The sequence below is a fragment of the Culex pipiens genome, chromosome 2 (assembly GCF_016801865.2).
Source record: "Culex pipiens pallens isolate TS chromosome 2, TS_CPP_V2, whole genome shotgun sequence".
Classification (NCBI taxonomy): Eukaryota; Metazoa; Arthropoda; class Insecta; order Diptera; family Culicidae; genus Culex; species Culex pipiens.
Window position 1 is genome coordinate 101,981,518 of NC_068938.1, and position 27,689 is coordinate 102,009,206.

At 38.2% G+C, this 27,689-nt stretch overlaps 3 protein-coding genes across 3 annotated transcripts in view; all 3 read right to left on the reverse strand.

Annotated features, from left to right (window-relative positions):
• Nucleotides 1–15,765, reverse strand: part of LOC120424094 (uncharacterized) — a 243,706-nt gene extending 227,941 nt beyond the window's left edge. The window contains exon 1 of the mRNA XM_039588107.2: nt 12,231–15,765. Coding sequence (XP_039444041.1) covers nt 12,231–13,145 — 915 coding nt within the window. The 5' untranslated portion in view covers nt 13,146–15,765. The remainder of the gene's footprint in view (nt 1–12,230) is intronic.
• Nucleotides 15,766–18,482: 2,717 nt separating this feature from the next.
• Nucleotides 18,483–19,079, reverse strand: LOC120424090 (probable DNA-directed RNA polymerases I and III subunit RPAC2). The gene is made up of 3 exons (XM_039588104.2): nt 18,944–19,079; nt 18,781–18,881; nt 18,483–18,728 (listed from the first exon to the last, which is right to left on the reverse strand). Exons 1-3 carry the CDS (start codon nt 18,959–18,961, stop codon nt 18,533–18,535), a joined length of 315 nt encoding a protein of 104 aa, XP_039444038.1. The 5' UTR covers nt 18,962–19,079; the 3' UTR covers nt 18,483–18,532.
• The window catches only part of LOC120424089 (protein diaphanous), a 38,898-nt gene continuing 29,897 nt past the window's right edge, over nt 18,689–27,689 (reverse strand). Inside the window, exons 3-4 of the transcript XR_005606321.2 lie at nt 18,781–18,881; nt 18,689–18,728 (exon numbers count right to left, since the gene is read on the reverse strand). The gene's annotated coding sequence lies outside the window, so the exon portion shown is untranslated. The remainder of the gene's footprint in view (nt 18,729–18,780; nt 18,882–27,689) is intronic.

Below are 27,689 nucleotides of genomic sequence, written 5' to 3' on the forward strand. Positions count from 1 at the left end.
AAGAAAGACGACTAACGACACGCGAACAAATCGCGTCGACCCTTTGGGCGAAAACTATCTCTATAATTAGAAAATTTCCCGCAGTAATTGCAGAAATTTACTCCATTTGGCAAAGGTGCACCTTCAGTGACAAATTCAAACAACCGTCGACGACGACCAACAGACTTTCGCCGTATAGTGAAAATATTTAAATGAACCATTACACAAATGCATCCGACAGGAGTGAGAATTACAGATTTGCAGGACAGGGCATGGGTTGTTCGAAAAAGACGTAGCAAACCTTGTCATTCCAAATAATGCATCTTCATCATTTTCATTTGATTTTAACGTTTTTCCATTTTCAAATTTTCACAACATTTACATCCACATCGTTATTTTTAAACTCCCTTCTTATAAAATTTCTTGCGCAAATTTTCATTCAGTTCGATACTTTTGTGCCTTTAAATTTACACTTCACCAAATTTTATGATTTTTGGAAAGTAATCTTTCTTTAGTTTTACAAATATATTTGTATTGAACTTTCTTTTACCATGAAACTGTTTGCTACTCTCTTCAATGTTTTTTTTTTGTAATTTGAATGAATTTTGATGAATTTCGATAATTTTCAGAATATGTTTTGTTCAAGTATTTTTTTTTTCAATTGTACCAAAAATAACATTAAAAAAAATTATTTGTTGTGTTTTGAAAAATGTAAAAGACTCATTTTCAAAACACAACATAATGTTTTTCAAAACACAACACATAATTTTCTGTTTAACAAGATCGAAACATATTTATCTTAATCATGGAAAGAAGAAGAACAGATAAATATCCCAGCTTTGTTTTTATTGAGCAAGCAAAGATTCAAACTAATCATAACGTTAACATATTATAAAAAATACAATTATATTTTCAAAATGCAAACATAATTTCTAATTTTAGTGTAGTTTCTGGTTTATCCGATCTTAAATAAAATCTATCAATTAAACTTTTTTAGTTGTCTGTTCAATCCTTTTTGAACATTGTATAATTTAATTTTTTCTCTTTTTTTGAAAGGCAATTGATCTGACAACAGAACCAATTGTAATTGATTAGATTTTAAATGTGATTTGTACCAAATTTTATATTTTTCTAATTTTTAAACCAAAAACTAGAACACAGGAACAAGTTGAGAACAAAAAAGTTCAATTAAATATATCTTTGTCATGAAATACATTTATTTGTTATATTTTGATCCGGTAATAAAATTGAACTTTTACAATATTGGGTCAAAATGCACACCTCATTTATTCTTAAATTCTAAATAGTTCCTTGAAATTTTATGTCAGGCAAACAAAAAAATGCATTAATTTCAAACATGTGGTTCAATTATTTGGACCACTTGAAATCTTCTTGCAAAAATGAAATTCTAGCTTGCTTTTATTTATTTTTACTTTTGGTTTGAGAATTTTGAGTAGTTTCTGATTAAAATCTTCTTAACAATCAATTTCAACGATTTTCAAACGGACCTCGATTTTTGTGATATGTATTTTACATTAGATTTAGTTGTTTTGTAATTTTTTTGAAAGCATTTTCATTCATAAAAAAATTGCAAATTGCACTAGTTTATTACATTTTTGCGTTACAATAACAATTTTCGAGAAAAAATTCAAAAAGGTAAGAAAATATCCAGCTTTCAAAACAAAATAAATTTTGGTTTGAGATTTCTGCTAATTGTTAATGTATATTGATCTCCAGCTTGATTTTTCTGGAACAAGGTATTCATAATTCTAGCAAAACGATGTAGATGGGTCAAAGCCGAAGAGTAAACAAAGAGTTTGTCCTGCTCGTTCTTGATGTAAATATCCACTGATGTAAGCAGGACAGACTGCTTGTTTACACTCCGGCACTGGCCCATTTACATTGCTTTGCTTGAATTTTTCATTCATTCAATTTTTAACACTTTTGAAACCTTTGACGTTGTGTAAATCTATTTGAAAAATAGATATTGCCTCACTAATACTTCCTCAATTCTCAATGGTATTGTAAGTTTTTAAATTGAATTATTAATCCCCATTTTCTTAACATATTTTTTATGGAAAAAAATCATCCTATTTCTAGAAAACTGGATTCTATTATTTAGTTAAATCACGCGCAGCGACCCTTAACAAAAATAAAAAAATACAATTTTTAAATCATAAATTCAGATGGAAAAAGTATCGTTTCCGAAAACCCCTTTTAATGTTTTCGGTTCTCTACGTAATCAACGTCTGTCCCCACCCCCCTCGAACGGCATGTTTTTGCCATTTTTCCTCTGGGTCGCCGATTCGCGATGTGTTTATTATTATTATTGCCTGCTTTCTGCTGCTCGTCGCGGCGTGTGGTTACAAAAATACATTCTTCTAGCAACCTTTCGAAAAAAAAAGACGTATTCTGCCAACTTTTGCCCACAACGCGTAAAGTTTGCTCAGATGTGTTGTCGTTGTTCTACCCGCTAGAAAATGGGGATTTTCCTTACAGACAATGTGTCTATTAATCTCGTTGTCACCACAGGTGACTTGACACTTTATCTAGGTTTGTCACACGTGTGGAAAGTTTTTGTTAATTGAACGAAATTTGCTTTCGAATCGTTGACCCAATGTAAGAGAATCTTGATTTTGTAATTGGAAGATTTGTACTAATAAACAGGAAATTCTACAGTCAAAGCACATTTCCCCTTAAAAAAAATGTCTCGTCTGCCGTCTGTCTACAATTAGGTGTGTCAATACCTTCACCGCAGACCCTCGGCACTAATTGGATTGGAAAGAGTGTTGCACCCCTCCGTCATGAGAAACAAAAAGGGCGACACACAATCCACCGCTTGGATCTCTCGTTGTTGACAGCACACCACGCGGCGGTTACTGATCCGAAAAATTAACGGTAGATTCATTTCACGGTTCGGTGTCCCGTCGACGTCTTGTCGGAGTTGCCGGGCTACCCGGCTTTGCTCTCAGGACGGGTCGCATGATATGACTGGCAAAATTTCGAGTAGATTAGTTTGTCTTGCAGGAAACTTGCAAAACTTGAGCTTGACCAATAATTGTTTAAAAAGTATGAATGTCTGGTAACCCTGTCATAGAAAAGCAGTACTTAGCTTGGTACTTAGGCATTTTGTTTGTTTGTTTTCATTCATTTAGACAAATGTTTAAACAGTTGTTCATAATCAAATCCAAGGTCTTTGGCAGAAATACTGTCTGCTTTCTGGAAATTTTAACAATGTTTTCTTTTTTATTTCTTGAAACAATTCAATTTGACAATTTACGATAATTTTAACAAACGCATTGTAAGAATTAATTTCAAACAGGTTATTGGCAGATATAACTACCTGCTTGCCAAATTATTCATACACCCAAAAAAAATATTATAGTAATGTTCATCAAGCAATGCTGACAGATTTTATGTAAAAATATGTGTAATATTACATACGGAACTGGTAATTTTTCTTCAGTTTCTGTTGAATTTTCTTCAGGTTCACATTTTTACACATTTTTTAAGGTAAAATTACTTGAAAAGAAGTTATATATTGTACCAACAAAATTTTAAACATTCCAAAATTTCAAAAAACAATCGTTGTTCGAATCTTCGAATATTGTCAAAAAAAATTCCTAACTTATGTATTTATATTTCTTCAGTAGAGACTCTATTCCAAAAGAATTTCATTTGACATTCAATGAGAAATAAAATCTAAGGGTTTCTTTTTTCTATTTTATGACCTATCAATTAAATTTCGCCACAGTTCAAAAAGTGTTTTTAAAATGAAAACAACAACAGCTGCAATTGTAAGACAAGCGAGTCTAACCTAGACCAGATGAAAAATCTATGAGTTTAAGGTATAAATGATGATTAATGATGCCACACAAGCCATGTAAAAAAAACGAAAAGACCTTTAAAAAAATATCCTTCAAAAACAGATTAAACTAGAATTAATAGAATATTCAAAAGGCATTATTGAAGATCAGGAGCGATTGGGTTAAAGTTCTCTAATAAAATCAACTACGACAATTATTGAAGACAGACAGTTATCAAACCATAAAAAAAAAGTTCAGATTTTGAAGAACTATAAGAAATAATAAAATGGATAAAATGTGTTTGGTTCATTTATAAACGAAAAAAAAAAACTATTAAATAAACAAAAAATTACATAGGCAATTTTGCAAGAATGGTAACATTGACAAAAATATACCAGACACATAAATAAATTATTTCTAGATTAAATTTTCAAAACAACCTTTCCCTCATGGGTTTCCTATGCAGATAGGGCTTTTGAAAATTTAATCGAGATTTTAAGTTGAAACAGGACACCAGTTCTTGGACATGTTCTGATCAGCTGAAATCAATTTCTGAACTCGACTGATTGCTTGCCTTCTATATTTTTCTCGTCTGTAAGAGACAAAACATTATGGTTTACGGCTTTTTCATTAAAGGTGCTTCCAAAAACTCGAGTCGTGGTTATCAATATGGCGCTGCCTTCCCGTTTCACCTTAAATGATTAAAAATTATACAAATAATTACATTCAAAATTTTCTTATTAACCTTTTCATGTAAACTGCTCATGGTTGAAAGAATAGGAAAAACCTTTAAAAATATATTTTTAAAAGAGAATCAATTAATAAAATATTTTGATGAAATTTGATTTAAAAAATGCACATGTTTGAATGAATGCAAAACTCACAAAGGTATTATTGAAGCAAGAATACATTATATTCAAAGAAAACTGAACGATTTTTGTAAGTAAGAAATGCTTATCAAAACTTTTTTTATGAACTGTTGGGGTTCTTATTTTTTTGGTCATTGAATATTTATATTTTGAGGGTTTGCAAACCTCCGTTAGAACAATTATGATTTCATGTTGTTCTTTAAAACGCTTTATAACGGTTTCCGTTGCAATTTGATGAGTTGTTTTGGAAAAGAAAGTGTTAAAATGTGCTTTTTTTATTCAGACTCCGCACTATTATTGTAATCACAAGCTCTGTTTTCTCCCACGTTCAAGGATGTTGACTGTACCATCGGGATCCAATTTCTAAAATTTCCACACCACGGGTGTTTGGCGCCAAATTGCGTTTTTCGTTAAGCCAAGGTCCAAAACAACCTTCAACCAGCGGGATTAGTTTCCCGCAAAACGTGAGATGGCGCCTGTCTGATCTTGAAATCACCCCCCAAAATAATAATGCTACACAGTAAAAAAAATGAAATAATAATATTTTTTGTTTTTTTTTACTCAAAAATAAAATGAAAACCATACACAATTTCCATACTTTTTTACTGTTCATTTGCAACTGCATTCGTGCGTACACCCAGAAGGTCATCCTTAGCGCCACCTGAAGCAAAACAAGGCTCGCATGCATCAACAACATCCGGTCGTGCATCATCAGCTGGATACAGGCGCGTATTGCGTTTCTTGACCCAAAAAAAAACGAGTTGTAGCTGACTTTGTCACGTCGCTGGACGCAGTTCAATGTTTGCAAAATATCGAGTTTTAGGTGGATTACATTACAAACACGGGCGCGGGCTGTCGCCAAGATGTCGTAACCGGAGTGTGCCACATTCTGTCACTGATCTTTGAAGGTTGGCAGTTCAAAATTATGTTTTGTCAATTGAAATTAAAACAAAGTTAGACTTAGATTAGAAGCCTTGAAACAGAGTTCATATTCTGGTGTCATGCCAGACTGGTGGCGCCTCAGTTCCAAGATTTGAGTGATGTTTACACTAATAGTCATGATTTTCGCTGTGACCGAGTGGCACACGCGACCTGGATTCCGTGTAAGAGACACACTCACACCTGTGCCGAGTGTGTCTTTTACATGATGAAATTATGAATTTTACTCGGGAAGAAATGCAGAAATCGTCATCAAAAAATGGTTTACAAATCTGCCTAAACATTTTGATAGCAAGTTAGTCCTAATTCATCAAAAACTGGCATACTGTATGATTTGCTTAGAGGACGTTCTTTTAAGATTCCATATTTTAAAAGAAGATTGCAAAATTTTAAATCGTTTCTCGTAATCTTTCTTATCAAAAAAGCTAATGGAACCGGTTAGGCCTGACCGATTGTTCCCAGACATTTGCGTGTTTGTTATCTGGTACTAGCTGTGAATCAAATTACTGTGCTTACGTACAACCGACTTATCTTTATGGTTCCGAAATTCCCTAGCAAAGCCGATTTTGGCGTCGGCATCCACTGCAATCTTGTTTACAAAAAAGAACCAACTACCACAATGAAGGTTCAAGGTTCATTACAATTGGATGTAACTTGGAGGTAGTCGCTGGCGCGTCAACGTATTACTTATCTAGAACTTGTCCACGGCTCCAGTTTGGATGCATTGTTCGTGGGTAAGTCCGCTCTAGGTATAGTTTCTGAAGTGGCTTATCAACGCCGTCGCAAATCACGGCGCGGATCGCTCCTGTTTGTACTCACCGAATGAACTTGTAGGTTGGTAAAACTAATAACAGACCTCTACACCCAAACGAAGAATCCCTGACAGTCGTTGTAAGGTACGTTTCGTTGCACTAACAGCAAACCTTTCTGTCAACTATAGTAAGGTCGACAGCAGATCGACGCTGATCTGACGCTATCTTGTCGCGCACAAGAGCACGCAATGTAAACAATAACAAACACGTTTTGTTTGGCTGACCATTTTGTGCATTTTCCCGAAATTTGGTTCAATTTGGTTGCCGAAGTCCTGAGTTATAATTACAAACGTTTACGGTAATCGGGCCTGTACGTGTGTCAAACGCGTTCTGACCTAAAATTACTCTGGCCATTTGTCGCACTTATATCAATTTTCAGGCTGTGTCAAGACAGCACGAAAAGATTGAAACTTCTTTCATATGAAGAGTGACAACAATGCACGGAGTTTATTTCGGTTTGTATTTCATATCTCAGGATTGAAATCGAATTTTGAGGATCTGTGAAGGTCAAAAGGTGAGGCATTGTGAGCTGCCCAAAATGGCGATTTTAACTCAATTTGGCCCACAATGCACGAGCGACAAGATAGCACGTCAACGACGAGATGCCGTCTTCTGTTTGGGTGCCGTATTTGTGTACTCTGTGAGAGATACTTTGCCGAAGCCTCGAGTGCAAATCTTCACAATCAGACGGACGTCGTCGTCGTCGTCTGGAGTGTCCCGCCGCGCGTCTAAACCGTGCATAATATTGCACCCTGATAAGACACAGTCTAACTTGGGAAATAAAATAAATACTGAACTGTTTGTGACCGGTTTTCCGAACGATGAAAGTGGTGTTTGTTTTGTTCCAACAGTTGATGCAACACTGGCCGCGAGTGACTGATTGGGGATGGAACGCCACTCGAAGTTGTTTTTGTTTTGGTACTGATCATTAATGAAACAAAGCAAGGAGTACGAATAAAGGTAACATTTGTTTGTTTGAACTGAACAGAGAAACATGAGAAAAAAATATCAAGGAAAAAACGTCCTGACTTTTAGTATTAGAGTCGTCGACTATCTGGCTGTCGATCTTCTCGATTTCAATATTGCTCCATCTGTCAATAAATATTTCAGTCCCTCAGTCCTTCAGCGCTGTGCATGCTTTGATTTTTTCATTCTATAATTTAATATACCTTCCGCTTTCAACGGTCCCTTAAATATCGACACATAGAGAGAGTCGACTGTAACTAAAAATCAATATGAGACTCGAATTGCCCTGCACTTCAACACAGATTTATAGAGATTCGAGTTTCTTTCAAGATACTCCAATGATCGATGTACATCAACCAGAGCTTTTTGCACCAAGATTTTTGCACACTCATTTTAGTATCAAAACTACGGGAACTATCGATAATTGTTTTTATTCATTCCCCAAAGTCCAAAGTCCTGTCTGCATATTAATTTCAAACAAAGTTTGACTAACAATCAGCGATGGAAGAATCATCATCAAAAGAAAATCTTTTGACGCTCACCAAGAGAAAAAATCGGAAGGGAACATGGCTCTCCTCTCTCACGCACGATAGATCGAAAATCTATTTCACTACTACAATGGCAGGTTTAACGTCACACGTCGACAAATGACCTGTCACTTATTGTAGATAGGTAATGTATGTAAACGAAACGAAATAAATAATTTTAAGTGGTGCTAACAAGGAAATTCACTAAAAATCATCAACTGATTGATTTTCTTCGAGAAGTTCGGGAGCGATTTTCTTTTGCTTGTTTCGTCTCCTCTCTCGTTCGTGGGTGAAGAGAGTTCGCAAGCGAAAAAGTTTTTCTTGCGATTATTCCATCCCTGCTTACAATCAAAACGTTGCATGATTGAGATTGGAGCTTATTAGAGATCGGACGTCTTAAAATACTGAAACTGGAACCACTGCATGCACATCAGTCAAAATAGCTTGCAGCACTGCAATTGTCAAAGCACCTGCGTGACTCTTTTCAGTTTCTCTTTTGATCAGTCAATCGAACCAAAACAAACTTAATTAAAACATAGTTTATGGTTGGTTTAAATCTAAAATAAGGTGCTGCGTTTGCAAAAATTCCCAAAAAAAAAATTCTGAGCCCGAAATTGACCATTTTTGCGCGGCATTAACACGCAACGACGTAATGAGTTTACGAATCAAATCGAAATTTAAATTTAAAAAGAAAATTGAAATTGTTTTGCACTTTTTCGAATAAAATATAAATCACCCAAATTACAATACTTCCCATCGATTGAACGCCAACTGAAATTTCTTCTGCTCGATTGGTACCTCCGTTTGACAGTTCTCGTGCTTCGATTGGTACTTTTGTTTTGAGATGGCCGTTCTCTAATAAGCTTCAGGCTCTCTATGCATGATTGGTTCACAAAAAAATCATCCGCAGATTGATTTTCTTGGAGAATTTCGGGAGCGATTTTCTTTTGCGTGATTTGCCTCCTCTTTATTTCGCGGGGGAAGAAAGTTCGATAGCGAAATTGATTTTTTGCGATTTTTCCATCCCTGGTGCACAGCAACCAAGGAAGTTGTTGTCTTCTTATTCCAAAATTGTCAAACTACACTGAAATAAAAAAAAAGTACCAAATTCCTAAATTCTAATAATTTTGCCACTTTTCCTTATTTAGTAATCGGGTTTTTTGGATTACTTAATAAGGAAAGGAGGCAAAATTACGCAAAAGAAAATCGCTCCCGAAATTCTCCAAGAAAATCAATCTGCGGATGATTTTTTGTGAATTTCCTTGTCAGCACCACTTGAAAATATTTATTTCACTTTGTTGACACACATTGCCCATCTACAAAATGTGACAGGTCATTTTTCGAAGTGTGACGTTACACTTGCAAGTGTAGTGAAAAAGATGTTCCGCCGAATAATCAAGATGATGATTTTTTTTAGATTCCTTTTTACCGATCTTTCGTGCGCGAGAGAGGAGAGCTATGCTCGCTTCGGATTTTTTCTCTTGATGAACGTCCAATGATTTTCTTTTGATGATGATTATTCCATCGCTGCTGTGCACCCAAGATGCTATTTTTTAAACTTGAAAACCATCTCCAGAACATTCCAAACAAACGTCAAAGTGCTGACAAGCCAGCATAAGATGTCAAACAGAATTTCAAACATAAAGTCGCCAAAATGCTTGAGCGTAAACTGGAAGCTTTATCTTACTGTTGTGACGTTATCGCCCGTCCAAATAATTACCCAGACACAAAGCCAGATAAGATTGGCGACGACGACGCACCCCATGCTAAACCGTCTAATATAAACACGCCCTGAATTTAGCATTTCGCAATGGTCACCAAAGTCCCATAATTGACGGTTTTAAAAAGCCACAGAAACTCGATTTCTCCGCTAATTTTCCGTCATATTTCGCCGTAATTGCCCGATGCAACCTGTTATCAGGCCCGGAACGTATGCGCATCCTTCCCATAAGGGAATCCGCACAGCCAGAAGCGCTTGTAATAACCGATCATTACAGCTGGTCCGAAGCTCTCTGGACAATGCGTGACGTAATATTAGCCCTGTTTCGCTTCCCAAAACCTTGCCGCGCGCGCACTTGACAAGGGCGATCTCCTGAAGCATGAACGGGGTAGCGCCAAGATCGTGCACGACCACCACCGTAATCCGGTCTTCCTGGCCCTCACACAACCACAGGTTCACCTGCTGGCGACCACCACCGGACTTGCGGAGGGACTAGGGAGATAACCATGCGGCGATAAAAAAAAACAACCCAAGCACATAAGAATACAATAGCGAATACGAGGAAAGACAGAGAGACCTGGAGGAACTTCAAATTATAAAGACAACAAGCGAAACCTGCTGCTGCTTAACTATCCTGTGCGACCATAAGACCACGACCAAGATCATCGAGAGTGAAGAAGAGGCCGCGACTTTGGACAACTCCTCGAAAAACTGGTCGTCGCGACGCGGCGACCCCTGACAATTCTTCGTTGTGTGTGCGAGCGCCCGGGTTCTCAGCCATAACCCCTTGCGAGCGGGTCGTCCAAGAAGTCTTCGTCGTTTTTTTCTTCTTTTCTGCGGCCGGTGTCTTTCCCGGCGTTTTTCGTTCCGCGACTGTCTACCTGGTTCGTCGTAATTCTTGTTCTCGGAGTTTCTTGGCGTTTTCTCCTTCTCGTTTGCGCAAATTTATATAAAGTTATGTGTGTACCACGTAGAGAGCTGTCGTGGTTCAAGCATGAGAGAGAGGCTTGGATAGGAACATTCTGGGTTTGGGCCTGGAAAGTGGCTGAAAGTGAAATTATTGGTAGCCAAATCAGAAATTACCAAACTCATAGCTAAACAATTTCATTGTTTATAGACAGCCCCACAACGAATCATCACTGCAGTAAACTTTACGCAGTAGGTCTGGCCGCTTTAAAGTTTGTGATGTTTTATGGCATTGTAATGCGATGGCGCACTACAAATGTCGCTAAATTATAAAATAATAACAAATTTAATATTTGCAAAATTATTTATTTTTCCAAATTTTACTGTCAACTAAAATCTTTCTGATATCTTTGTCCAGCTCGCATAGAGCATAACCTAACAATACCGGGTAGCACCAGCCAACAACCAAGCGCGGTAGATAAACGTGGGTCGAATCTCTGATTGACCCCAATTCGGGAGCCGGCCAACTTTCAAAGGCAAACCAAGCTGGGCAAACGCATCCTGTGTGTGAACACGCGAGACCGGCAATCACTGAATTTCTGAGCTGTATATTTTAAAAGGTCGTATTTTTCTGACTAGGTGACAATAGTTTTGAGGTTACTTTCGACGACCTTTCGGTCGGTTTCCTACAAAATCCAGCGTAAATTTGCTTTACGTCTTTTTCAAACATTAATCCAAGAATTCATATTATCATCTCGTCATGACCTTCGCCGCGACGCGCCGCCTCGGCACAGGGCACAAACTGACGCAAATGGTGCCGCGGTCATCCCTAAACCTAACCTAACCCCACAGACTAAACCACGCCAACATAGTTAAAATGTGTGTTTTGTCTGTGTGAGTTTGCGGTTTAGGTGTGATTGAATGCCACAAATTGTTATCTACGTTGGTGGTGTTGCGGAACTCAGCTGATGGTGGCAGGAGAAAAATGCTCTTTATTTATGGTATTGTGAATCAAATTCATGAGAGAATTGATTTTTTCGAGATATCATTTTTGAACAATCATCCTGAATTGTATTGAGATCTGTATGGACAAATTGCGGCAAACTCGCAAATAAAGCTGAATGTATGCTGACTGACGTTTCTGCAAAGAAATGCAGGCAAACAAACAAAGTAGGCAAACTGTCAAAAAGTTTGTTTGTTTGACGTAGTCTAATAACTCCTTTAGTAACATGAATACATGAATACACTGAAACCCCGATGGTTTGACACCAACTGTTGTCAAAAGTTGAAAAAAAATAGCTTTTAATTCTTCAGAATTATATAGACTTTACTATTATAATTCTGGAGCAACACGAGAAAAGGGCGTAAAAGCATTTTGACAGCTGGAACTATATTACAAATTCCACGACCAAACAGGTAACTTTTTCACTAAATTCGAAATGTTAAACAATAGCTGGCCCTCCCAGCTACCTTTTAAGACTACGGGTTATGTTAAATAGTTACCTGTTGGCTCGGAATTTTGCTGGCTGTCAAAATGCGTATGCGCCCTTTTCAAATGTTGCTCCAGAATTTGTAAAAGAAGCCTGCTTCGTTCTATGCCATGCAAATAAATGTTTTTAATAACATTTAACATTTATCTATTTTATATAAATCCAGCACTAGTTGACAAGTGAAAATACCAAATTTCTGGCAAAAATGATTCCCACCTTTTGCTTGGCGATCCAGTACTCCTGCTCCGTCTCCGTTTCCCGCTCGCCGCTCCAGATCTCCTCGAGGATCTTCGCAAACGCCTCGCGGTTGTCCTCGTCGAGCGCCACGTGGATGTACGCGCACCAGTTGCTCGAGTTGAAGCCCCAGTGGCACGTTCGGTTCTCCTGGCGGTCGTGCTGATGGCAGACGAACTTCTGGGGCGAGAACATGCCCTGGCACTCGCAGCACTCGATACAGGCCGGCTCCTTGTACGAGTACAGCTCGACGGTGAAGATGCCCTCGCACTTGCCGAAGCACTTGTGGTACACCCGGAAGCTGGTGAGGGTGGTGCCTTTGCGGGGTCGGATCTGATCTGCCTGGTGCAGCATGTAGCTGCAGAGCCGTTCGGCGTTGGTTCGCGTTATGAGTCCGCACGTTTTGGCCGTGTCCGGGATGATGTTGGCCCGCTTGAACTCTTGCAGCTGCTGATCGGTGCAGTTGTACAGGTAGATCATGAGCTCCTGGATGCTTCGGTTGATTTGCTCAACGGAGAATTCCATCAGGATGTTGTTGAAGATTTGGGGCAGGCAGAGGCGCATTTCACCGCCGAGCAGGAAGCAGCCGATCTTCTTGCCCTCGAGCGTGGTCAGCTGGACCACGCCGCAGTCCGGATCCGGCGTGGTCATGATCGGATGCGACGGCATCGGCAGTGGACCCGTGATGGGCTGGACGATCAGTCCGTTCTCGGTGGTGACCAGGCCGGCACCGCTTCCGACATGGTGTGACTCGGGTGTCTCCGGCCGCGGCGGGCCAGCTCCTCCGCTCTTGCTCGGGTGCACCAGGGACAAGCCTGGGCCGTGCAGCCCTTTGGGTGCATTATCCTGGTACGTTTTCAGCACTGTGATCAGCTGCGGCGGCACGTACTCTGTCATCTTGCTCTGCGTTTCCTCTGCTGTTTTCTTCTTGTGGTAGCTGCCCTCTCTGAACGCTCTCGAAGCCGACGTCGCGAGCGCCGAGAACTGTGACAGACCGCGCCGCGCGCGAAAATAGCAAGCTTCTCGATTATAAATAGATTCCTTAATATATATTTTTATACTTTTTCTCCTTTTCGCACAAACACATTCGCTTTCTTCGCGTGTTTTTCTTGCTTCTTTCAAGCTTCTTCTAACTTCTCCGCCCTTCTACGCCCAAAACACGCTCGATACGGGCCTTTACGACTCAGACGCTGCCATAACTTCTTCCTATATCTATATTTCACTTATCTTCACGGCACTGCTCTCCCTCGCTCTTCTCTCTCCCTCTCCTCACGCTCACGCACGCACTCACGTTGTTTACGATCCTCCGAATCCCCGAGAATATTTCGGTACGCACAGACAAAAACACGCAGACAGACAGGAAACGGGAAGGGAGGCTTATTTTTGCAACATTCCAATTAGACGAAACGATTCGCTAGACATTTTCGGGCCTTGCCGCCTCTGTAACACACGCACACACGGACCCCGGCCTCGGTTCCGCTTCTTTGACTGCTTCTGTACCCAACCGTGTACTCCCTCCTTTTGGCCTCACTGAATTCTCTTCCGGCGCGCGCGATTCCAGCCGATTCTTCTTCCAGCGTGCGCTGCTGCACCTGTTCACCGAGATCTTCGTCTCCGGCTAACTCGGGGAACCGCTTCGCTGACGCACTCACGTCTCTCTTCCTCTTCTTGCGCACTTGTTCGCGCGCTCGCTCTCTCTCTCTCTCTCTCTCTAGTCGAGACACGATTTGTCAACCCGCGAGACTCTGTGCAAAAACGGGACGTCGTCGGCGTGTTACTGCCCAGGCGGAAACCATGTGCCAAGAATCTGCTAAATTCCCCTCTCTCTTCTTCTCTACACGGTCTCCTGGTCGCTTCTTGCCCCCCGACGACGTCGCACTTTTAATTTTAATTGGCACTAAAATTACTTCAATTTTTCCTTTCTCCACTGTTTTCTGCACACAGTACACCGCACGGGACGAAGGAGGCGGCGACGCCCCTGCTCTCGCTCTTCACCGACGACGACGGGTTGCTGCTGCGTTTCCGTCGCGGACGCACCACACACAATTTCGGCGAATTTTTGGGACCGACGAGAGTTGCACTTACGCAACGTACGGCTTGCCTGTGTGTATCTCTAGACTTGTCACACACAGCGGCAAACTATTCGCGAACGCGCCTCGGTTATCGCTGGTTCGGTCCGGTCCCATGCGCTGACCTTACTGACCAGTGTCTACCGACCACGGCTACGACGGCGATCCATCAAAGATCTCGCTCATAACGCTACGGCGAAATTTGCACTTCGAGTCCGTCCGTCCTTGTCCGTCGCCGCTTGTATGTATCGATTCTATTTTCTGTCCGCGAATCTCGCGCTGTGTCGTCGCTCACTCGACCGTCGTCGTCGTCGTTCGCAAACCCAATTTACTTCTTGCCATCGGTTCCGACGACCCGACGGCGGAGGTTCCTTGCGCGTATCGTTCTGTAACTACTGTTTCCGCCGTTACTACTCCCTTTGCATCTTCTTTTGCAGCGTTGCTGCTGCACTCTTTGATCACTCCGTTCCACTACTCCTGCTTCGCGCCGCGATCCTGCTCCCGGTTCCACTGTTCTGTGCTGAGAACTTCCGTCCGATCTTCGCTCGCGCGCGACACCACTAAACAGAACCTTTGCGTTCGTCTAACAAAACATGTCTGACGCGCGAGTGATGAACCTTTTCGAAAGAGAATTTTTCGCTATATTATGCTGCTGCTGGCTGAGGAGGCCCCCGTTGAGCGCGGAGCGTAGCCTGTATATCCACGCACACACGCTAGCGTATAGATCTCTCCGAGCGGGAGAGCGGAGAACGTGCGCGACCCTATACCAACATACCCGCGGCGCGGAGTACGACGACGACCTGGCTAGACAAAACAATCACACATCGACAATGGGCTCCCTGGCCGATCCGTCGCCGCGACTTATGGCGGATGCACCACTACCAGCCCACTTCCATGTGTTGGTGCGCGAAACTGTGCGAGCGAGAGGGAACCACTTTTGCAAATCGATATTTTTGCGCAATTCCAGCGAGTTTCCCACGACGAGAGAGCAATATCTGCCCTCAAACCAACTCCAACTTCAACCACAGGTCCAACTTCCTTCAAAACCCTATCAAACCCTAGCGCTTCCCAGAACTACCACTCCACAACACCGTCCACTATCAATCGACACCGCGAACTCTTCAATTAACTCGTTCACCGCATCGCGAACCCCTCGTCGATTCTTCACACACTCTGCCAAAATCGTCCTGCGAGAGAGCCCTCTCTTCATATATGCACTCGCTCTCTCTCCCGTTTTCGCGATTCTCCTCGACAGACAGCACCAATACCGTTGCGCACCGCGATGTCGCTCTCCAGTCATAAAAAACCGCGAGACGCGCGACACTGCACACATACAGCGCCGCCGGACTGCAGTTGTTGTTGTTGCTGTTGATGTAACCGACGACTGCAGCGGGAGATGAATTAAAAATTCGTCTGGACGCGAATGCAGACATCACACACGTGTGAGTGTGTGTGTGTGTGGGCCGCAAGTATGTGGGGAAGCGAAGTCTGGCGGAGGGACGGCGACGACGACGGCAGACGAGTCGAGAGGACCCAGTCAAAGCAAAATATTATGTGTAACGAGAGCAGCGGAGTGGAGTGAAAGAGGGTGATAAGAACCTGGCGGGGGTGCCGCGAAAGGGTTGACGCGAAGGGAAGGAAGGCGATACGAGCGGAATGGGCAGAGTTCTAGATCACCGGAACAACCTACAAATCTCAACCATGAATTGATTCATTCAATCAGCTTCGCTCTGAAGTAGCAATCAATCGAAGCGTTTATGCGAAATAATTTTGCATATTCATCAATATCAAGTATGGAGCACATCTCTCATCAATGTCCGCAGCACCGCTTCGCGCTGCTGTGCTGATACGGACAGCGACTCCTGGCGTCGTGTGAGAGAACCAATAGCTTGAATACAATAATGTAGCTTGCATGCAACACGGACACATTCAACAAGAAAACTTTTCCATCTTAAACAACGAACAGCGGCACTTCCCAAACACAGACTTCACACCCAAGATACTGGATGTCGTTGCTGCCGATTGCTCAGTTCGTTTTTCTTATAAGAGTATTCTACTTACTGTGAACATGCAACAATATGCGGTTGCACTAGCGACGGGTAGCTAGTGAAGTTGTTGAGTTGATCTCTGCATTTTGGCTCTTCTTGCGGTGATTATTGGTAATCCGCTTGTTTGCTTAGTTGAGTTGAAGTGGAAAGGAATGGTTTACTTCCTTAAGCAAGATACTCTACTTACTGTGAACATGCACTTGAATTGGTAATGTACGGGTGCACTAGCGATGGCTAGCTCGTAGAGTTGATGAGTTGATGGTACACTAGCTGGTGGGTATCGCATTGCTGGTGGCTCTGGTTGTTAAGGTTGCTGGTAAGGTTAAGGTTGCGGATAAGTTCTAGAAAAGAAAATAATATTAGCTTGTAGTAAAGAAGGGGTTACGGGGTTACGATTGAATGCATGGCAGCTTGATGTTGTGCACCTGCCCGAGTTTCAGTTCAGGCCACAGATCCTTCAGGGTAATCAGTACATGGTGTAGAATCGAAAAGAAGATGTCCGTACTGAGAGGGCAACCCTGTTTAATGCCGCTGGATATCTTTCTTGTGGTACTCCGTTGTCCAAACCACTGAACGGATGTGGATTCTATCCTGCATGCTTTCAGGATCCTATTGAAGAGTGCTTTTGACTTTCCTAAGTCCTGCAGGATTGGGATAGCCTTGGAGGTATCTACCATATCGAAATGCTTGTTTCAAGTCCAGAGATACCAGAATTGTCTTCCATCACTTTATCTCTTGCGACGAATGAAGATTCCGAAGCTTCTTTTAGCAGAACTCCTATTTGTGTGATGTTAAAACTGAAAACCATAATTTATTTTTAATGACTTCCAGTCCAATTTTAGGCACCCATTGCTTCGCGGTACATACAATTTAGTCACCTGTTGAAAAGTTTGACCCAACCTCTTTTCAAGACCTCAAAGAATTTCCAACTTCTTTAGAACGGTTTCTGAATCGTACTTGAGGAACTGATTTCTCATCCCATCAAGTCGCGGCGCTCCTTTGTTACTTGTGACCCACAGAATCTGCCGAACCTCTTCTAGTGAAGGCTCTTGACCTGGACTTCGTCCTTCATCTTCTGGCAGAAGGTTTAACTGATCGTCTTGATTTACGCTTGTGTTTGAGGCCAGCTTCTCCTCCCATTTCCTGATGTTGATGAACGTTCGGTTCTTGTTTTCTCCCATAATGCGTTTTGACAAACCGAAAAGTTAGGGTCATCTGCGCAAAGTCACTCTCGTTCTAAATATCCTCTAAACACTTGTTCACCTTATCAGCAAAGTGTACCTTGTACGCAATTCTCTTCTCCTTAGCGGCCTTTCTAACAACGGCTCTCAGGGTTCTGTTAGTCCTGTCCGCTAGTGCCCTTTGTTAAGCGATAAAATGCTGTTTGTGTGCTTGCTCTCTTTTTGGGACTTGGAGGAGACTCTCGGATCCTGAGCGTTGCCTTTGGTGCTCCCATTACCGATGCCTCTACTCGTCTCCAATTATCCTCTACGCCACAGAGTTATTGCAAGTAGCCGGTCTATTTGCTTCTGATTTTTCTCCAAACTTCGGTTTATCCTGACTTTTCCTTTTATCAGGTCTCTGTCGGCTTGCTGGTTGCATCTCCTGTTGATCCTTCTTTATGCAGACATAAACTACCATCTTATGGTCGCTTCTGAACTCTCCGTCTAAGTATGCCTTGTCACGTGGAAGCTTCATAAACTCCATGCGAGACATAAAATCTTGGTGTCTTTTATTCTTCAGTTTACAAATTGCAGTAATTTTAGCAATAAATCAAGTCAATTGTACTCCTTTGAGTACTATGACAAATTTTGTTTAGTTTTACAGTCAATAAATTTCTTTGCATAAAATTCAGTTCAATACAAACCTTTACGCCTTCAAATAGGTGAATATTAGTCCATCTTTAATAACTTTTTTTTTACTTTGAAAAGTAGTTTGAAAATATCTGGTCCTTATATATAATAAGTCAATTTGTATCTCAATAACAAAATGAATAAATCAAACAAGACTTCTTAATGTTTAGATCCAATTTCACCCCACCACCGATGGTACTTTGAGAATGCTTTGGGATAACAGCTCCTTCGCGAAGAGCATGAGAAAGTCAACCTTTTGGAAACTTACACGCAATATTTTTATTAACTTTCAACATCTCATTCCTCGCCCATACTTAACTTTGATTCTCCTGGTGCACATTGATCGCGGCCTCGAACGTCTCGATCGTGTGGTCACAAACCCGCTCCAGATCTTCCAAGCCCCGGCGCAGCACGTCGATCGCTCGCACGTTCCGGGCCGCCTGTATCCGGAAGTGCATCTTGTTCTCCGCCGGGTGGGGCACCGTGTAGCCGCAAAAGTTTACGTCGGAACTGAAAAAGGAATGTACTAGCAGTTCTGTTTCAAAGTCACTTCCCTACTCACTATTTGCAGATGATACTCTTCAGCACGTTGCCCAGCGTGTGGCCTTCGTCCTCGAACACAAACGTCCGCGAGCTTTCGCCGGAGCTCTCGTCACCAGCGAGCTGGAAAGTAATTAATCATTTGTTAGTTTTTGTGAAACTTACTTTTCAAATTGTTGATTTACTTCTGCTAAAAGAGGCATTTTAGAGTTTTTGGAAACTAAATGTAAAACGCTACAGGAATTTGCGGTGTGACTTTGTTTACAAACACCGCACCGTTTTGACAGCTCCCGAACCACATGCTGGCCGAGGGGTGCACAAATGGATCGTGGTAAAACTGAGTCAGTAATGTGTAAATACATATTTAAATATAACAACTAAAACGTTATGTTTGGAATTCATAAAAATGATTTAATTTTCTAATTTTGATTTAAATAAATGTTAGAAGAAAGTATCGTAACTTAGTATGGTTTGAGTTTTGATACTATTTTCATACAGTTTTCTATTCCTCACTACAGTCTAGACTTGATTATCCCAAGTCCTTGGAAAAATTACACTTCGGATAATTGAATCACAAAAAAACATGTTTTATTCGTTGTCGTGAAAAATTAATTTTAAGCCATTTTAAGTTTCATTGTGCACAGAAAAATAAGTTGTTTGAAATAAAATCCGCAATCTAAACTCGATTTAGCACCCAATAACGAAAAAACACGATAAAAAACACGCTATAAATGCTATAAAATCACTCGAAAAATGAACTTATTAAGTTGACCTCGTAGACCCACCTTCACGTATACATATCGACTCAGAATCATGTTCTGAGCAAATGTCTGTGTGGATGTGTGTACTGCCGTTCTGCGCACAATTGTCCCATGTCATTTTTGACGATTTTGACTTAATGACATTTTTAAGTTTAGTTTGATGTGTACTTTAAGAAAAACACATAAAATCTGGTGCTTTGTTCGGAAACTCATTAAAATCCAAATCAAGTCTGTTTGTCCCATCGTTAAACTTCTACGCATAATTGTCCCACCAAGTATTTTCTATCACGAAATCATTAGTTTTACGAAGCATTATGTCTTATTTACCTGTTGTATAGCAAGAGAATCACAAATAAGGATGATAAACTGCTAACTGGGGCGATTAGGGACACATAGGGCGAATAAAAAAACGCCACCTTAAAGCAAGTTATCGCAAGTTAACGCGCGTTAAAGCGAGTTAAAGCGACCAGTTTCTGCTCGACTTTTGAACCAGGAAAATTTATCTTGCAACCTTGCCGTCGAGTAGTTTTTAGTCATGTTTGGTAGAGAGCCTGGAGCTCATTAGAGAACGGACATCTCAAACCAAAAGTACCAATCGAAGCACGAGAACTGTCAAACGGAGGCACAAATCGAGCAAAATCCTTTGTCTTTTGCTCGATTGGTACCAGGGATGCCAGATTTGCAGATTTCTCTGCAAATTTGAAGATTTCCGAAATTTGTTGCAGACAACTTTTTTGTTGCAGATTTTTGCAGATATTTTACCGATGAGGTTTGCAAAAAAAAAAATAATCCTTATGTGACAATTGCTTTGAATAAGTTGAGTAACCCAACAGTACATAGTATTTACAAATTTAGATTCAATCTTCTTAGACTTACGTCAAGTTTGATTACTGTCAAAATATGCAAGTATTCCGAATTTTCCCAACTATTTTTTTAATCACTTGGGAACACTTGTCGGAAAAAAATACAAATTAGATTGCGCGCTCTACAACATGGCTTTGGTGTACACCACTGCAAGATTCCTACTCAAATCTCGGTATTCAAATGGTTTAAGTTGCTTGGCTTCAAGATAATTCAATTGTAATTAATTAATTTCTGTTTCAGTAAATGTTTTCCAAGGTTTTGGCTATTGTTGATAAAATGCTGTCCTTAATTATTTGAAGCAAATATTGTTGTTTACTTCATTGAATTTTCAGATTCTTATATGGAACAATTTTGAAAACATAATGAAGACATAAATAAGTTCAATTTGAGTTTTAGCATTTTTTAAATAAATTTTTTCATGTTTTGTAATAATTAAGAATTAACGGTGAATTAGATTTTCTACCTCTGTTAATTTAAAAAAAAAAACAAAAATAAATAGAAATGCGAAGTTACATAAGATTTTCAATGTGGTTTTCAAAATATTTTTTAAGATTGCCTTCTATCGGATATCGGATGGAGAAGTAAAACGTTGGTCCCGGTCTCAGTTGGCCGTTAAGTCATTCCGTAATAATCGTCCTCCTGGTATATTGTTATTATAAGATATAAGATTAAAAGGAAAATGTTCAATGGCAATTTCTAAATAAAACATTCAATTTAATTAAAATTCAATGATTCAAATATGTGGCAGTGCGTGGCCGAATGGTTACGCTGTCCGCTTTATAAGCGGATGATTCTGGGTTCGATTCCCATCTGCTCCAACCTTCCATCGGATGAGGAAGTAAAATGTCGGTCCCGGCCTTGGTTGTTAGGCCGTTAAGTCATTGCAGGTGTAGGAGTCGTCTCCATGCCATAAGTACAAACAGCACACCAAACCAAGCCTGCTCCGGTGGAATCGCTGGCGGCGGTTGGACTCGCAATCCAAAGGTCGTCAGTTCAAACACTGGGGTGGAAGGTTCCTTGGAGTAAAAGGAGGTTTGGGTGCTCTCCCCATTCAAGCCTTCGGACTCCTAGGTTCGAGCAGAAACTTGCAATAGAGACCACAAAAGACCCGGGGGTCGTTAATGTGGATGGTTTGATTTTTTTATTCAAATATGCTTTACATTCGTTTTTACCAAAGTCGCCAAAAATATTGACCAAAAAAATAACGAGTTTTTTCTTAAACATGCTTAACTGTAGCGATTATGTATACATTCTTTTTAAAAGTTCAGTTTTCTTTTCGCGGGTAGCACAGGTACAACATTGTTCAATCTACATGACACTTATGTGTGAGAAAATATTCCGGAGTTTCTTTTTTCCATTGAAAAAAATCTTGTATAATTTTGTCTGATGTATAGAGAACCTATAGCGTTCACATATAAAGAATGATTAGTTTAGTATTTTCAAGTCAAATGTTCAAACATTCTAAAAACATTTCAACATATATTGTTGTCCTGTTTTTAATATTAGGTTGTGTTTCGAATCATTTAAAAATATTTCTTAAATTGCACAAAAACGTAAGTTGCATACTTCTCTTTTATGCCTTATTTTTTTTTTATTAAATTGGATTGATTGAAATAATTATAATTCTAAATTTTGAAAGACTATTTAAATTATTATTTTAGTTTTAAATTGTTTTCCCATTAAAAATTCGATAGCAGTGCACACAATATGATTTTTTTTTAAATAAATATCATTTTAAAAACTATTGCAATCGATATTGAAAAAGTAATTTTGGCTCACAGAAGGATTTAATGAAGATAAACTTAAAATAAATCAAAGCGTTTCTAGGTTTCTGATAGAGCACAAAGCATAAGCTTTGATTATTTATTTTTTTAATATTTAACACGAAATCGCGAAATAGCAATACATAGAAGGCGTAGGTATTGGAGGATGAATTAACCCAGGGGTGCCCAACCTTTTGGTCCTGCGGGCCAGATCTGATTTTTCTGAAGCTGAAGTTTGGTAAAAGTAGATAATGCAAACTATTTTTTTTTCATAGCAATATTTTCAACCGATCCTTTTAAAATAAACAAATAAACTAACTAGTGTCGCAAATAAGATTAATTTATTTGAATTATAAGAAAGAAAAACAAAGATATCTTACAAAAAAGTGTTTATTTGATTTACTTTTATTTTGTTTAAAATAGTATTGTAATTGTTTTGTCGATTGCATTTGAATACAAAGTTTATAAAGTTTAATTTCCTCAGCACAACAATATTTATAAAAAAATTAAATGCACTTTTGGCGTTATTGTTAAAAAGCTATTCTTTTAATTTCTTCAAACAATAGAATTTCAATTAAACAATATATTTTAAGGATATTGCTAGATACATTTTCAAACATTTTTCAATGTTTTAAAAATATTGGCTTTTTAAAGCTTTTTCCTAACAAAATATATTGCTAAAAAGTTTTATTGAAAACTACATCATTTTTTGCTTACTCATTTATAAGTAAATCAATTTTAATCAAATTCCTCAAGAAAAAAATTTCAATTCAAAATTTATGTTTTAAATTAACACATTCAAAACTGTTAATAATTTAATATTATAGTCATTTTGTACAATAATCCGAGTTTTATTTTTATTTTTGATATATTTCAATTTTGTACGAAATTTATAATAATGTTTTCGGACCAAAAGCAAAAACAGATCAAAACGATAGTTAATTATTTATTTATTTTTCATTTTGTTCAAGGGCCAAGTTTATCGAGGAGGAATATCGACAATAAAGTGTTGACTGTCATGTAATTTTTTTAAGAGAACACATACAACTAGAGCGTTCAATTTCCCGTCCGGGGAAAAAAACCGAGGGATTTCCCGAAAAAAGAATATTTACCTTTTTGTAAATTTCCCGGGATTTCCCGAAATTCTATCAAAAGTATATTTTTTAAATTTTTGGAAATTTTTTTTAAATAAAAAAAAATGAAATACCATTTACCATTTGACAATGAAGTACCCCTTCCCGCCAAGGTCAAAATTAAGTTTCTTCTACGTTTTTGTTTACCATGACCAAATTAGATGCAAATTGAATTGATATCATTAAATGTCTCAAAGTTGTGCTAGAAGAATTAGGTTAATTAGTTTAAAATTATTCGAGAAATTTAAGTTTAAAGTTGAAAATTTATATGACACTAAGAACTACAAGGGCGTAAGAGGTTTAAATGTGAAACTAATGAACTACTGTTTTGCTATGAAAATGATTTTAACCGAAGGTTGCATCATTTAAAAATCATTGAAAAACTTCTTCGTATTACACAAAAGCGCCCAAAATGCAAACATTCCTTCAAAAAACTCGCTCCAAATATTTGAAAACTTTGAGTTGTGATTGCATAAAAATTGTATTTCAAGTGAAAAAGATAATTTTTAAGGCAAATTAAATGCCTATCTATTTATTCCTGAGCTCAAACCATTAAAATTTGTTCTGGAAAAAATATTTTTATTGCAACTTAATTATCAATATTTTTCTTTATTATTTTCTCTCGTACTGGTCACAGAGACAAATTTAAAAGCATTTTATCATTTTATTGTTTTTGAGCATGAATTAATTTTACTCACTGTCCAAATACTGTGATTAAAAAGATCCTACCTACTTTTAAAAAAATACAATTTCCAATCAGTGTTAATTAAAATTCAACAGTTATACTCCAGGATGTAAAATTTGCAATTTAGAGATTTGGAGAACCTTTCAACTAAGATCAATTCATAAGACTTTACAGAGAGGGTACATATTTCATAGTTAAGATTTTGCTAGCTGAGTGCTCTTTTAGGGAAAATAAATTTTCAGAAAAAAAAAACCTGGAAAAAAAAACTTATTTTTTAATATTTTGCATGATTAGAAATTTAAAAAATATTGTGAATACAAAGAGACGAGTTGTTCCTTTTAATTCCGCTATATATAAATATATATTTTCTTGAAGTCGTATGTTTTTTACAGGCAGTCAAGGCATTAGTTGATTTTCACACTTATTTTAACCATTGCTGTTGCTATTTTATACAATTTTGTTCCAAAGTATTAATCCGAACCAGGATCAGATCATTTTTTGTAAAATTTAAAATTTTCTGAGAATTCCCCTTTTCCCGAGAATTTTGTAACCCCGGGAAATTGGACGCTCTAAATACAACCCAGACTCGACTGATCAAAGTTTTACTTTTGTGAAGTTCTACAGATTTACTTGTAATAATCAAACAAATAAACACAATATTAAAAAAAATCATTTTATTTTTTTTTTTCTTAAGTTGTTGCTCTGGAAGTTTTTTAAGAAATCATCTTTTTACTAACTTATTGTTCCACAAATTTTCAGCATGAGTTACTTTAAAAAATGTAGAGCTAGGTTTCAAGTTTTTTTTATGCTTCAGAACATATTGTGTAAAATGCCTGAAGGGTACATATGTATAAACTTTTTTACAAACTGTATTTTTTCCACTTCGGATGATTTTTGGGTCATATTCGAGCTCAAAGACCCACAATAAGACAAAGACAAAATTATTTTCAACTTGATTTGATTGTCCATAGTAATTTTTTTGCGAAGGCTTAGGAGATTTTGATGTGGACTGTATTTTACTATTTTTAAAGTTTAGATTACAGATTTGTTAACCATTTAATTCAGGGCTGTGGAGTCGGAGTCGGAGTCGGAGCCGGAGTCGGTGGAGTCGGGTCTTTTTGGGGACCTGGAGTCGGAGTCGGAGTCGGAGTCGTCAAAACTCGAACAGCTGGAGTCGGAGTCGGAGCCGGAGTCGGCTAAATTTTAGGAGCTGGAGTCGGAGTCGGAGTCGGAGCCGAAGATTTCTGATAACCCGGAGTCGGAGTCGGAGTCGGAGTTATCTTAAATTCAACAAAAAATATGTTTTTCTATTGTTCACTATTTCCTATATAACAGCATAATTTACAAAACTTCTTATATTTTTAATTTTGTTTTACGTCGCATGCACTGCGTCGCCATTTTTTTTAATATTTTTCAGATTTTTCTGATGCCATTATGTTTGTGAAGCTTTTTATTGTGATTGGAAAGCTCTAATTGTGTTATTTCACTATAATCACTAAATGATAACCTCTTACCCAAGTATGTAGTACCATAATTTTAAAAAATAATAAAAATATTGGTTATGTAGTCACACATATCTTATTGATTCTTGACTTCTTCCTTTTGCCTATATGCCCATTCAATTCAAATTTGACCAAATTTCATCCAGTTCTTTCTGAAAAAAGTTCACACACAGTCATATTTTACCCCGATAGCGAATGTCTTGGAGGTTTTAAGTTAAAGCATTTTTTAGGAAAAAAATTACGAGGAACATTAAAATATAAAAAATAGTAATCACTGTTTTTGGAAATCGAAAAAGAGACACTGACAGTAACAAATAATCAACGATAATAACAATGTCTTACTTGGAACTCAACATGCGCATTTTGTTTATAACTGAGTACAAGAAAATCAAAGTGTTGCATTTAAAACTATTTTGATATCGTTGCAAGTTATCGTTGAACAAATCTCAAGATTTCAGTACAAAATGAACTAATTAAAAAATTTATAGAACAAAATATAGGATTTGAATTTATTTTTCAAATATTATTAAAAAAAAACAAAATCAATATATTATCAACCGGTAAGAATTTTTTCATACTGTATGTCCCACGCCAATATGACGGAAGGTTATTATCATTGCAAATCAATGTACCTTAAAAAAAATGAAATACTTGTGACCTAGAAAATATTAAACTTGTGGATATTTGTTTTTTATTATACTTTAAGTTTTTTCATTTATTTTGATGGAGGCGCAGTTTCGTTTTAGGTGAAGATTCACGAAGTATCGTGCGCCTCCTTTTTAATGTATATTGAATTTAAAAATTAAAATAATTTAAAAATTTCCAGGGTAAAATATTTTCCTTGTCACAGATATTTAAAAAGGACCTCTCAAGCGTCCTTTCCACGAAGAAATTGTTTAGATACATTGATTTGCAATAATAATCTCTTTCAGCCATGGCGTGATGTCCATCCTACGTCTTAAAAAAACAAAAAAAAGGTTTCGTTTAAAATTGTCATTTAAAAAACAAGGTGCCTGTCACTGTGCTTCTTATAAATGTCAGCCTGAAAGTGAGCAAATTGAATTTTTATATTCAATAGATTATTAAGGCAAGGTTTTTTTAATTATTCATTCAAAAATAACAATTGAATATATTTAAATTTATTAGCTTTGAATAAATTATTTTAAAATTTGAGGTTAAGCAAATAAATCTAAATTTACTTACAAAACTGTTTTCCTCAAAATGCTACTAAAACTGAAGATATTTTTGATTTCTGTTTCCATAACGTATAAAACTTGTAACCTAGAAACTTTTTTTCCGTTTTGTGATTCGAACTTATTTTTCTTGAGAAAAACATGACGCTTAGCGAGTATTTAAATAATCCTATTTATCAATGTTTCAAAAATAATTAACTATCTTTTGAAACATTTGAAAATATGTGGAGTCGGAGTCGGAGTCGGAGCCAACCATTTGTTGGAAGCTGGAGTCGGAGTCGGAGTCGGAGTCGGCTAGAGTTGGTAGGCCGGAGTCGGAGTCGGAGTCGGAGCCAACCATTTGTTGAAAGCCGGAGCCGGAGTCGGAGTCGGAGTCAGTTAATCTGAGAAAGCCGGAGTCGGAGTCGGAGTCGGAGTCGTTTGAAATATGACCCGACTCCGCAGCCCTGATTTAATTATCACTTGGGTTTTTAATATTGAATAGTTCCCATATCTTGGCTCAAACTAAACCAATTTTAGTTCTTCTGTGTTCGTCCGCTCAGTTATTTACACCGAACACGATGCATCGGAAAAACCTAGTTTCAGGGTTCCTGGCCGGATATAATCCGGATTCTCCAGGGTCAGATTTGAACTACGCTAGCCTGGTTATTTTTCTGATCACGAATACATCCAAAAAAGTTGTTAGCGATGAACTATTGAAATATTTTACCATCGACAGTCATATCTTTTCGTTAACTGTTTCATTATTATTTTTTTATTTATTAAGTCAGTCAACCTTTAATAACAAGTAAAAATGTAAATGTTATGTAAATAATTGACATGACCATACAAATAGTAAACATTTCAAGTAAAGTGGTGCAAGAAGAATAAGCCATTTAAATAATTATCAAAAAATTGGACTTATCTGAAAATATGCTTCATGGACTTTAGAGATTAAAAATTATATTTATAATTACGTGAAATCAGCATAAACCGTTAATAGCCGTTGAAACAATCATTTCCTTAGATACAATACTGCACGAAATAATAC